Genomic DNA, 12745 nt, shown 5'->3' with positions numbered 1-12745 from the left:
CTTGACCACCGGCGATCACTGCAAAACCACATCAAAATTCACCACCGCGTCAACAAAATCCACAAAACCAAATCGAATCAGTTTCCTCTAGCAAAACGAACAGGTAGCTTATCACAAATTTCGATCGTAAAACGCGAAACGAAAAGAAGGGAGCAGATCTGAATCGGAAACCTAGCGAAGAAGAAAAGCGTACCTTAGATCCGATCCAAATGAGTCGCAAAATTTAACTCCAGAGGCAAACTGTGATGTGGTTCTATGTATTTATATGCAGTCTGGGTTTGTATATAGGGAGAGAGAAAGTGCAGGGTGAAGATTAATGGAGCGAGAGAGCGAGAGAGAGAGAGAGAGAGAGAGAGAGAGAGAGAGAGTGAAAANAAAAANAAAAAAAAAAATAGGGACGGTTGAATTTATAGGATAAGAGAAAAAAACAGCGAGTAAATTTTTGGTTCGATGAATGGGATTACAGTGGCCGTTGGATTGGTTTTCAACGGACGTGATTGTATTTGATTACGCGTCCGCTTAATTGACTTTAGTAGCAAGTCTTCGAATTTTGAGATGAACCAAAACTCTTCATGCCAGGCCGGGTCTCTCGGGTCGAATCCCATTGGGCCCTGTGTGGGTTATCCAATAGAATTAAACTTTTATGGGCTCTAGGATGACTTACTTTAGACCGGTTTAAATGTTACAAAACTACCGCTAACTATGCTTAGGGCAACTCGGTGGAGTTAAAAACCAAGACCAGCCTCTGAAATAGAAAAAACTATCTCCAACAGCAAAAAAGACTAGGTGTTGCCGTGTTGGTCTTAATAATACTAGCCTTTTACCCGTGTATATTTACACGGAATCATAATCACAATCAACTAAAGATAATATTATACAGTTATTCGTCATACTAATGGGTAGTTTATATGATTATTTATTTATTTAATTTGTTTTGATTTTAATTTTGTTTTTACTATAATAACCCTTATTTTTTATTTGTGTTAGTTGATTCATTAAGGGTAATTATGGAAGTTCACAATTTGGTGAAGCTTTTGAGGGCCTGGCTTTATAGTAGTAGAGATAGCCCCAAGTGTCATCCCAAGTCTTATATTTAAGATTTTTCCAAGACCAGCCCCTGTGGGCTTCACATGCACACACCTCATATGATACAATACATCATTGTTGGAATAATGAGAATAACACCTCAATATAACACCTCATTGTTGGAGATAGAGAATTAATGAAATATGAATAGTGCCACAAGGGGTGCTAAAATGATAATAGCACCTTCAAATAGGGCTTATTAGTGGAGTTGCTATTAGGCTCATACATACGGTTTTCTTATAATAGGGCATGTATGTATAGCCTAAGCGTATTTAGCGGTAGTTTTCAAAATATTCTTTTAAGTGATCACCTTACTTCATTGGCACGTCCTAGCGTCCTGCACGCCATCTTTGTTGAATTTGAGAGGGGACTACGCCATTAAGAAAGAGATCGTCGATCTCTACCCTGATCACATTGGTAAGCTCGTTAATAACCGCATCAGCCAGGTCTCGGGTCACTTTTGCTGGAAAGGCCTTCGATAGCAGTAACAAGTTGGAGCCTCAAGTCGCAGCCTCGCGTTGAACCAACGTCTGTAACGGAGAAATGAACCACGTCTTCCACTTTTGTATAGAGGGAAAAAGTTTTTTACAGTTTGTAGTTGTGTAAAAATCTCTTTAAATATTAGTTGGTCTGAAACTTTGCGTAACGAAAGTTCTTCGGGATCCCACATTGTAGTCCTACTCGATTTATGTCCCAATTTGTAGTCCTACTCGATTTATGTCCCAATTTGTTCTTGGGTTACCAATCCACACTTCCTGAGGAATAGCCGAATTGCGCATATCATCGGGCAGAAATTGCTAAAATAGAGGCTCTTCAGTATGTGCACATATAGGTAGGTACATTTGATCCTTTGGAATCAAGGGAGCTCCATTTGAACTGAAAATTGCAAGATGTCTACATGAAATTCATTACTCAAAGAAACTTTTCCACTCTGTACATCAAGGTCCATCAAGGTCTTTCTGTTGTAATGAAATATCATGTAACATTAAGTGCAACAGTATTCAATAGATATGTTATCAATGAATGCTGTCGATAGAGAATTGTTCATCAAAATTTCAACCACAGTGGCATGTAAGAATACTATTGCGAGTGCGAAAATGTACTACAAATCAAAAAGATGACATATTGCTAAGTGGACCAAAGAACCTCTGCGTCTCAAGTAAGACATTAGATACAGCAGAATTGTACACGACATACAAAAGAAATAAAAAAAAAAAAAAGGTAATACTTTGAACAATATCGAATCTAGGACAATAGCTCACTAGTTAGACATCATGGCATCACTCGACTGTAGTGCTTGGGTGGCAAAAGACCTTACATCAACATCGGGGTCTTCACTGAGTTCAACCAAACAAGGACGTATCATCTTCTCCACCACCTGTGCATTAAAACACCATTAAGTTGCATGTCTATTACAAAGAACTTCAGCAGTGAAATTTCCAGAATATGCATTGTCAAGGTACATGAATCAGTCTTCAATCTCATACGTGTTTTTATTTTCTTATGCGGAAGGCATCATTTGTACATACGGCAATTCAGTAATTATATTATCTGACCATTTCACCAGAGTATAAATCTCCATTCAATCAAACTCGCATGATAAATGCAACTACATACGTTAACCCTCCTGGAACAAGATTGGTGTGTAGTAACCACAATTATACTTGACAGTTTTTCTTTTCGGATTTTAACTCGTAGGACATGCAAGAACTGCTGAAAGTTTAGCATATTAAGTAAAAACCCTCCCTTCAATTATTATAGCATTGTATATTTTGAAAGAGAAATTTAGTACTGTACTTTGAATTTTACATGCCTGTGCGCAGACAGTATTTACTTACCGATTGATCAACTATAGGAATAAGTGACTGCAACACCTTGGCGACATTGAACTTGATGTTTGGTACCCTAAAGGAAGCAATTATCAGCATAGTTAAATCAGACAAAACCAAAAAACTAAATTTAATAGCTCGTACTATTTACCTATCTTTTGATGCAGTAATAACAACTGGTAGAAGCTTAGAACAAGTGATTTCTGATCCCAGGACAGGGGCAAGTAGGGAAATTGCATGTAGAATGGTCATCCGATACAAATAGTGGGGGTTGTTAATCATGTCCAAAACCTACCAAGAGATTGCCAAATTTAAATAAGACTAACAAATGATTCAAGATAAAGATGCCGAACTAGCCCTTGGTACAAGAAAACTACAAACCAAGTCATAGATACATTTTACTCTAAAATAAGAACAGAAACCTGTGGGACTATATGCTGCATGGCCCATTCAGGGCCAAATTCTTCTGCAAGGCGCTTCACATTATTAGCCGCTGCATCACGTATTGAGTAAACCTACCATCAACAACAATTTTGTCAGCAACTAAAAAGATGTCTCACTCCATATACTGCATGACAGATTTCTACCAAGTCAAGATTTAAACCAGAGGAAGTCATTGACCACCAGATAAGATTCCCATCTATTTTCTTCTTAACAAGTAAAACAATATAAGGTAGCATAATATTTTCTGATGATGAAATAGAAAGAACAAAAGGCAGAAGCATCAAATCCTTTTTCTTTTTGGCTTTTCTGAAAGCAATAAGATGAGATGTTGACACATTACTAATCAATCTCATAGCTGCACAAACCTTATCGTTTAACCACTGCATGCAAAGAGATCCAAGCTTATCATCGAAAAACCCTACACCCAACTGACTTGCCAACAAAGGGATATATTCTATTATTGCAAGCCGAACCCTCCAATGTCTATCCTCTGCAAGTTCCACAATTGCTGGCAATAGAGACTGGGACAGCAGATCAATTCCAATTACCTGCAACAGGTTAATTAACAAAGCTCAAATTTAATAGGATAATATAAACCAATATCCTCAAGTCGATAGTCTGTTCAATAGTTTAACACTGGTTGTGGGTAAAACAATATGAACTAAATGAGATAAAACTGTTGGACTGAAGCATACAGATCGATACAAATAGAAAACATTCAACGATACCTGGTTAACTTGATCAAGCTTGCTTATAATGTTCAGCCGGACATCTGGAAACTCATCTTTGAGAAGAGAAAGGAAAATGGGGAGCAGTTGCTCTATGGTTGCATCCTGCAACAACCAACAGAAAATGTATCAATATAAGGATCAGGAGAGCATAGTTACTTTTATGAATTAAATAGAATCGTCGACAAAAGATTCTTGCCTTCCCTAAAACTGGTGCCATTCCCATTATCACTGAAGCCAATGCAGAGCGGACGTGCTGGGATGAATCTGTTGACAATTCCTATAGCAGGCAAACTTCATAAGTTGTAGAGCTAAAGCCACTTATCGGAACTGCATCAACACTAATAAAAAAAACTATTTAGATTTAGAGAAACTATAAGCTTACCTTTACAAATGGTAGGATCTGCTGAATAGCAAGTTCTGGGTCCAAAATTCGGCAAAACTTGGTTACTTTTCCTGCAGCAGCAATTCGTACTTCAGCCTCATTATCACGAAGAAGACGAACATAGGCAGGCACCAGATCTGACCTAAAAAATGTTAACATCACAAGAACAACCAATTAGAAGTCAAGGTGACAAGTTCTCAAACTATTACTAAGTTCTTGGCTCAAATCGGAAATATAGATATAACGAAAAATATTGTGTAATGGTCCAACTTGAATATATATAGACAAAAAATGTAACTTTTCATTTAAGGAAAATAAAAAGGAAGGTATGGTAAGAAAGCTAGTCATGCACAGTATATTTTAAGAAGTCATAAAAAAAAAAAGGAAGGAATAGATAGAGAGATCAGGCATTATACTCGCAGTTATAGAATTATCACATTCAAGAAACAAAACATGGAAAAGGACTTCCGAATGACATAATTGATTACCTGGTGGCTTCTGGACCAACAGCTTCACACAGCTCATATAATTGATTTGCAACCATGTAACGAACACGCCAAGACTTATCCTGGTAAAGGGAACATATTTGCATCACACGTATTGCCAAGAACATAACAGATTGCTATTTATACTTAAGAATGTGTTGAAAAAATTAACAAATGAAGGAAAACATGATCTGCTCATTGTCATGTACTAAAATCCAAACACAAGCTTTACCTGTGAAAAATTGACAATGACAGGAAGAATATGGGCGACACAGTCTTGAGGTTCCAACAATTTCCCCAGAGATGCACAACCCTCGACAGCCAATAATCGAACAGAATCCTGATCTGAATACACAAGTGATAAGAGTCAAGTTCATACTTCATGCCAATGAGAAATGAACAACATTGTCTATAAACAACAAGCATAAAATAATAAAGTTTAAGATCAAAACCAAGATATCCACGAGGACATACCATCCTGTGTCAAATCCTCAAATATAGACATGACCTCAGTTTTGAGGTGGGCAGCTTCAACAGTCGCAGCAAATTTTCCCAGGTTAGTTGCAGCAGATCTTCTAACCATGGGCATATCATCTTGGCACAATTGATTGTAAATAGTTCGAAGTTCAGTTTTCATAGACTCGGGGGCACTAGAGTAAGCAATATGAAACAAACCACACGATGAAACACGAGCTGTAAACCACTCGCCAGCGGCCAGCCTCTGTAGAATGGAGATAATAGTAGGGAAAGCTTAGTCATACCATACCAAGGTAGTGCATTCCCATATGGAAGAAAAGAACAAACAAAAAGTAGGCAGAGTAAAGTATTACTGGAATAAAACCTCAGAATTGTAACTATTACGAAGCCCCTAAAGACACTCCATCGACAAATGCATGGGTGATCAAACCATAACATCATGTGTTCAGATTAAAACTAAAAGGCTCCAAAACATCTTGTATAAGTCAAGCTGATTGCTACTCTTAATATTTAAGTACATGAAGGGAAAGTGTCACTGCATTATCATAATGAGGATTAATACAGAAGTGTCTAACCAAATGGCATGAACCTAGATGAAATTTAGTGTGAGGTCCTAGTTTTAGTCGCAATTGTATAGTTTTAGTAATATGTTTCCCAAACAACCACTTCTACACCCAGTATAACTGTACAGGCCTGTTCAGGATACACTGACATCTCGTGTTTACAAACTTTTTGGTCAGGAAAAAATGCTTTAAACATATTGAGGTGTCTTCTCATTTCCTACAACCTAATTACCGATACATGTTACATTTTCTCAAAAATGAGGCAAAACACAAAATGGCGACGATCAAACAAAATCAACCATCATACCTTGACCAAAGGGATGAAATACTCAACCAAGTCCTGCTCCCTCATCTGCGCCCCAATCCTACCCAACGACTCCACGGCCTTGTCCCTCACACACGTTTCCTCAACCGTGCAGAGGGTTTCCAACGGTGGGAGCAGAATATTGGCATACTCCACACCACCAACATAGGGAACAAACACCCCCAATTCTTCTGCCATCGCAAGAAGCACCTCATCATCGTCATCATTGTTCTCACTCAGGAAAGGAATCAGTTCCTTCCTGGTCCTGTCCTCCCCCAACGCACGAGCAATGGTGGAGAGCTTGCGGATTGAGTTCAACCGCAGCTGAATGTCTTCATTCTTCAGCTCATCAATCAAAACAGCAATTGGGTATAGAGGCTCATCCACCATAGCCATCTTTCAAACCAACTGCAAGCAGCAAAATCCGCTTCACATCAAACACATGTCTAAACACACATCCTATGTTTTGCTCTATTCTCTTAGCAATAATTTAATTACTTACTAAACTAAAACAAACTCCAAAACTAGACCAAATATCATCAAAGACTCGAAATTTAACATAACCACGAGTACCCACAAATCCATAAAGGCTATTAAGGTTCATAATTACACGAATTAACTATCTTTACCGTAGAAAATTGAAATCTGAGACGTGAATCTTGGCGTGAAATTAATTTGGAAGAAAATAAAAGGCAAAGTGCGAAATTGATCGAACCCAAAACGAGCAAGAGAGAGATAAAGAAGGAAGTACCTTAGGGTTTAGTGGGTCGATCTGAGAAAAGGAGGGGGTAGTGTTAGAAATGAGGGAGATCTTTTGGTCGAGAAGAACTATAAGAAGGAGGAGGGACAGATCTGCTCAGAAGAATAGTATTATGAACGCGCGTGGAGTACACAAGTCACAACGCGCGTCGCCTAGCGCGTCCCAGCGCGCGTCGCCTAGCATTCCCCTTTGGACTATGGGTACGATTTTTCCTAAATTTGTTGGGAACGTGCCACGTTATTCTTTGCACCATCCGACGGTTTACATTAAAAGACACAAGAAACTCAAACACAGTAAAATTCACTGTACATAAAATGAAGGGAAAATTAACGAGTATATGGTACGTTTCATCGATCAGTTTCTAACATTTTTAACACTAAACTTCATCTCCTATTGTGCTAGAGCAGAGAACTATGCAAGTTTATAGTGTAATGGTATTGAAATGTAACAACAACGTTCATGGTAAACTAGTGTAAGTATAGCAAATTGGAAGCAATGAAAGAATTGCCAGACTCGTATTCCATTGGTTCTGTTTATACTTGACATATCTTTTTGGGTGAAACAGGCATTGCATATTGCATCCATAATAAACGTTAAAGTTCTTACTACAGATTACAATCATGGTTAAAGCTAAACTGGTAATTAATCCAGAAGCCCAAGAGAGCCTTATAATAGTGTCTTTAAATAACTAAATTACTCTGATTGTTACCCTGAAATATCAGTTTCTAGCCTTCTTCTCATCGTCCCAGTTTGCTCCGAGTAATACTGTCATACTGATAGCAAATTATTTGGCCAATGCAGAAGTGCCAATCGATGCTTAAAGCCTTATCTATGTCACTGAAATAGAGAATGCTCACCATTGACAAACATGAAAGCAGACTCCTCTATGACTAATGTCAGCAGCACAAATCAGCTCCATTGGACTTTCTAATGGAAATGATGGCATATCTCAATGGAGCGAATTGGCAGCGATATCTCCATTTCATGACTTCAGACAGTTGAGCAATCTTCTCCAAAACCCACCGTGTGCCTCTAATGGTTCTGGCAAGTTGACAGGTTCCTTGAAAAGTGCCGTCTCACCCAATTCCTCAAAGGAGTCAACAAGATTTTGAAGCCTTGCAACAAATTCTATCAGCAGCGACGTGAACGTGGCCAATGACAATTGACTAGCATTTTCATAAGTATTTGATTCTTCCACTTGTGGCTCTACTTGAGCCTTAAATGTCATCCCTGCAGGCCACGATATCTGTTTCATAAACATTTTTCCTGAGGATACTGGCAGGTTGGAGGGTTTACTATCATGAGGCGAGGTGTTCAAGCTGGCAGGTTTCGCTGGTACAGGTTCATCCCAACTTTGTGACCCAGGAAAAGATCTGAGATCAAGTACCGCTTCACTAAGGGATTTGTATTCATGGAATTTGTTCTCTTCATCATTCAAGTCCAGAAGGTCTTGAATTTCTCCCAGCTCCTTTGCCCGATTGCCTATCTCCCAGCTTTCTGAATTGACAAGAAGATACGATTTCTGGTCGATTTTCTTTTGCAACTCTTCTGCAGCCTCATGCACTTCATTGAGTATATCTACCGGACCTATTTTCTCCATTTTTTTCAGCTTGTTTCCAAGTTCACGTAACACTTTAGCACCTTCATAACCTACTCTTTGAAGCTCCCTACTAAATACTTGTCTTCGCTCAGCTGGAGCCTACAGATACAAATATTAGAAGTTCAATATGAAAGAAAAAAGGATATTCAAATGAAAATATATTGGGCGTGTGTACAACTACTCTTATGGCTGCATCTATAACATAAACTGAAATATTCTTAAAATAATTACAACTACTTTAAAAACTAAATCAAATGCATGAGAACCATTATAGATGCAAACAAGTTAAAATTCCAATGAAATAACAGTAACTTAGATCTTAATCTATGTATCAGTAACAGTGGTTTACATTTAATTCATAATAACTCACAAGTGAAGTATATAGGATACATTCAAGCAACAAATTACACCTGTACACAGAGTAAAATATCTGTTATCAGGCAGATGGGTTGAAAGCACTCAGGCAAAATGGATATGGAGATATGATCAGATATCAAATAGTTGTGCTGCAACTCTTACTAGGAAGAACTGTAACAGCATAATCACCCATGTTCTTGAAAATATAACCAACAAACATCTTGGTACACTCCTTTAGGAGAATCGCATATCAGAAGGAACAATTTTGAAATGAACAACATTTTTTGGTGGAAAAAATTCCAGGGTCTCAATATATCATATTTACTACTACTTTGCTGTTATTAGCTTGACATTGGGGTTAGAAGGAAATCTTTAGTACCTGTATCTCAGAAAGTACACATCCATGCAATGCCATGACCGTAAAAGCACAATGCCTTAGTGCACCACTGACTTTTACATAGTTCTTCCATGGATACCTAAGCATCTTGTAACGACCATGTGGTGGCTCCCAAATAGCAAATCCCATCTTTAAACAAAATAAAAAGAAAACGCATATCACCTTTTTGTATACATCACTTCTACTAATGCAATGAACTATGCAGCATCATATTGCCTTAAAAGAAAATACCAGAGTATCCTCTTGGCTTGTAGATTCTACAGCAGATCTGTAACCACTGTAAAGAGGGTCATCAGAAGCTTGGTAGGTAAGAATTTTGGAAGGGATTCTCTCATACTCAATACAGTTGAGGTAACTACTGACGCAACCTAAAAAGTGCAGAAAACAGTCAGCAGACGTAAATTGAGTATCTACATAACCAGGGAAATGGACTAATGGAAAAAACAGAAAATATCAGAATGTCTGGACCATGTTCAAAGCATAATGTTAACTTTACCTTCCAAAGATTTTGCAACGCCCATGAAATTTTTTGCCACCAAGTTGTGCAGATCCTCACCAGCCCAGATGGGATAAATCAATATATTTACTCCCAAACCAACACCAGCACCCAACGCAATGAGCAAGAATCGTGACACAGCTGTATGTACGAATTCCCTCGTCCTATACCCAGACACCATGATGAAACAATACGTCAACAAGAACACCCGAAATCCGTACTCATAAGGCTTCATCGTTGGGTACAGTTTTGCATAAGTTGCAATAAATCCTAGCAACCACACAACATGATATGAGCATTTGAAAAAATAGGAAATAAATTTATAAATAGCTATATTGAGCTGAATAAACTATGTACTAATTTCCATGTTCAGACCTATGATGAAGATACTGGCAACAATAACAGCTTCTTCCCATTCTCCAGCTAACCCTGATAACTCTGCCATACCCAATGCAAGGCCTCCAGCAGATAATGTCCCCAATCCACGGTTGAATCCTTTGCTCAAAGTAGCTCCTACAGATGAACATTTCCATTGAAAATAAGAAACCAAAGTAGAAAATACACAACAAAAACAACAGTGAAATGGAAAATACACAGCCAACTTTGGCAATCAACTACTTCAAAGGTGAAGAAGGTCCGCAGTTAACAAAGAAAAAGTAAATTAAAGATACTAAATTCCTAAAAAAGAAAAAAAGAACAAAAAAAAGATAGAAATATGATAGTCCATAATCTAATGATTCAATCAAAAGAAAACTGAATAAATAAAGACAAATAGCCCTGCCCCAGATAAGAACTCCATCTTTACTTCATTATTAGAATCACAAGTCTACGTAATTCAACTGCCAACTATTTCACTTTATGAAAAAGCTGCAACTATCCATCACTACGAGAATGAAAACTAAAATTCCAAAGAAAGGCCCCAGAAGCTTAAACACACGTGCAAATTGACACAACCATGACATGAAACTGAGCTTAAAAACTGAATATAGCCAAAAAGAAACAAGATAAAGTTACCTATGCTAAATTCAAACACGACCACAACAGTGAGAATGGCCCAAACCGAGTAGCGACTGAGCTGCTTGAACGGCTCTTTGAGGAAAATCAGCAGAGAAATGAGCATCAGAGCCAGACCCATCTTCGCCGAGAACACAATCTTTCTGGGATCAGACTTTCCCATCTTGATTGCGCGGCGAGAAACGCCTTGCACAGTCCGGCACCACCCGACGACCTTGTCGGAAACCGACCGGAAACTGCAACAACAACGAAAAGAGGGACCGGAAGAGCCATAAGGGTCTCGTTCTTCGATCGGGAAGAAACCCACCTCGGAGTATCGCTTGGAGAGAAGCCTCTCGCGTTTCTCTTGGAAGCTGTGCTTGAAGGAACCCAACTTGGCTGCCATTCTTGAAACGTTGGAGTGGTGTGTATGTAACTAAAGCTCTGCTTTTTTGTCTTGGGAAGTGGGAGTCTTTGGTTTGGATCTAAAGCAAGACAAAGAGATGTACTTGTGATTAAAGGAAGTGATTTTTCTTGTCTGGTTTTGTTTGGAAGCTGATTGAGGAAACTGGGTTTGGTAATTTAGGTGGTGAGTGGATGAATGAAAGTAAGCAACAGCTTGAAGTATGGTAAACTCAGTGGAAGGAGAACATAGCTCATGAAACTTTGAGACTTAAACTCAGTTGAGAGGAATGAGGGATAAGTTTAAGGGTGCTGAATTCCTGGAGAGAGTTATGATTGGATAATGGTGTTTCCTTTTTTAAACGACGTCGCTGGGCACATTTGGATTATTTCATGACTAAATATTTACATAATGAATTATTTTCTTCTGTTATTGGAAAAATTATATGCAAGAGAACTAACAAGAATTTGAAGAAAAGAGAAGACAAGAGCCGTGCAATTGAGGAAGAAAGACTGGAGTGAATGAATTCATGTAAAACTAAAAAGTCCAATTTGGCTAGCTTTTCTGTCGATAATTAGTTTTGGACCTCAACTGATAATGTGATGATTCGGTTTTTTTAAACAAACTACTTTGCCTAGATTCTAGACTTCACTCTTATCACAACACCCTCATAACCTCATTGTGCGAGTCTATGTGCTATGAGTTGAAAATGAGAATCTAAATTCAAGCATTTTTTGTTTTTTTAACAAGATAATATTATCGTGACCGAATCATTTGGGGCTTGTTACAATAAAACTTCATTTTTTAGAAAATTGTTTGAGCTCTTTGAGTTTATAGTTTATCTTCTGCTTGACCATGCTTACTATGGGTCGACGCATGATATATTTTTTTGTTTTCACCGTGCCTAATATGGGTCGTGTGACATATTTTTACCAATTGGAGTGGAAAGTTCTTTCTTCTTCCTCAAAGAAAAGTATTACCGTGAGTGAACTAATTTGAACTTGAACTCCTTTGAAATGTAAAACCGTCATCAATATTACCATAAGTACTATTCTTCTAATGATTTTGTTTACAAATTCATAGATCAGAGGCCAGGCAGGTAAATATGACGCATGGACAATCACATCGGCCGACTTTGTTTGGATAGACACGTATGCAGGACTATGTTGTACCACATAAACAGCATTACATGTGCACTTGACTATGAAGTTTGAAGCCAGATTTTGCTCAATCAGATTCGGTGCCTCTTTTATGGGGTTTTGCTAAATGTACCAGCAAATCACTAAATACACCCGGCATCAAATAATTGTCTATAAATTTCCAACTTTGTCCCCAGCACCATCTGAGTTTCTGAATTCTGATGAACCACACCCAGTACTTCTTGTGCGTTACTCAGACCAGTGCAAACGCCGCCACCATCATCAACTCTCTCTCTCTC

At 38.2% G+C, this 12745-nt stretch overlaps 2 protein-coding genes across 2 annotated transcripts; both read right to left on the bottom strand.

Moving 5' to 3' along the window:
* Positions 1 to 2189: 2189 nt before the first annotated feature.
* LOC101299481 (serine/threonine-protein phosphatase 2A 65 kDa regulatory subunit A beta isoform-like) lies at positions 2190 to 6697 on the bottom strand. Its single transcript, XM_004300486.1, has 12 exons — positions 6305 to 6697; positions 5432 to 5678; positions 5190 to 5302; positions 4961 to 5040; positions 4473 to 4614; positions 4287 to 4367; positions 4088 to 4192; positions 3725 to 3907; positions 3338 to 3430; positions 3067 to 3206; positions 2925 to 2991; positions 2190 to 2464 (listed from the first exon to the last, which is right to left on the bottom strand). The coding sequence occupies exons 1-12, from the start codon at positions 6695 to 6697 to the stop codon at positions 2348 to 2350; spliced, it is 1761 nt and encodes a 586-aa protein (XP_004300534.1). The 3' UTR covers positions 2190 to 2347.
* A 918-nt stretch (positions 6698 to 7615) lies between these two features.
* LOC101299193 (aluminum-activated malate transporter 9-like) lies at positions 7616 to 11426 on the bottom strand. The gene is made up of 6 exons (XM_004300485.1): positions 10926 to 11426; positions 10287 to 10424; positions 9912 to 10181; positions 9647 to 9783; positions 9398 to 9544; positions 7616 to 8760 (listed from the first exon to the last, which is right to left on the bottom strand). Exons 1-6 carry the CDS (start codon positions 11308 to 11310, stop codon positions 8044 to 8046), a joined length of 1794 nt encoding a protein of 597 aa, XP_004300533.1. The 5' UTR covers positions 11311 to 11426; the 3' UTR covers positions 7616 to 8043.
* Between the last annotated feature and the right edge of the window lie 1319 nt (positions 11427 to 12745).

This window comes from Fragaria vesca, linkage group LG5, assembly GCF_000184155.1.
Source record: "Fragaria vesca subsp. vesca linkage group LG5, FraVesHawaii_1.0, whole genome shotgun sequence".
NCBI classification, from domain to species: domain Eukaryota; kingdom Viridiplantae; phylum Streptophyta; class Magnoliopsida; order Rosales; family Rosaceae; genus Fragaria; species Fragaria vesca.
Note: the sequence above shows the minus strand (reverse complement) of the source record. Positions and strands in the feature narration are given on the sequence as shown.

Coding starts and splice junctions, on each gene's coding strand:
- LOC101299481 (XM_004300486.1), bottom strand. CDS start 6,697: ATGGCTATGGTGGATGAGCCTCTATACCCAATTGCTGTTTTGATTGAT. Junction 3,908..4,087: donor AGCTTGATCAAGTTAACCAG/GTATCGTTGAAT, acceptor AACCTGTTGCAG/GTAATTGGAATTGATCTGCT. Junction 3,431..3,724: donor TGCAGTGGTTAAACGATAAG/GTTTGTGCAGCT, acceptor TGTTGATGGTAG/GTTTACTCAATACGTGATGC.
- LOC101299193 (XM_004300485.1), bottom strand. CDS start 11,310: ATGGCAGCCAAGTTGGGTTCCTTCAAGCACAGCTTCCAAGAGAAACGC. Junction 9,784..9,911: donor CGTTGCAAAATCTTTGGAAG/GTAAAGTTAACA, acceptor TGCACTTTTTAG/GTTGCGTCAGTAGTTACCTC. Junction 8,761..9,397: donor GTGTACTTTCTGAGATACAG/GTACTAAAGATT, acceptor TTGTATCTGTAG/GCTCCAGCTGAGCGAAGACA.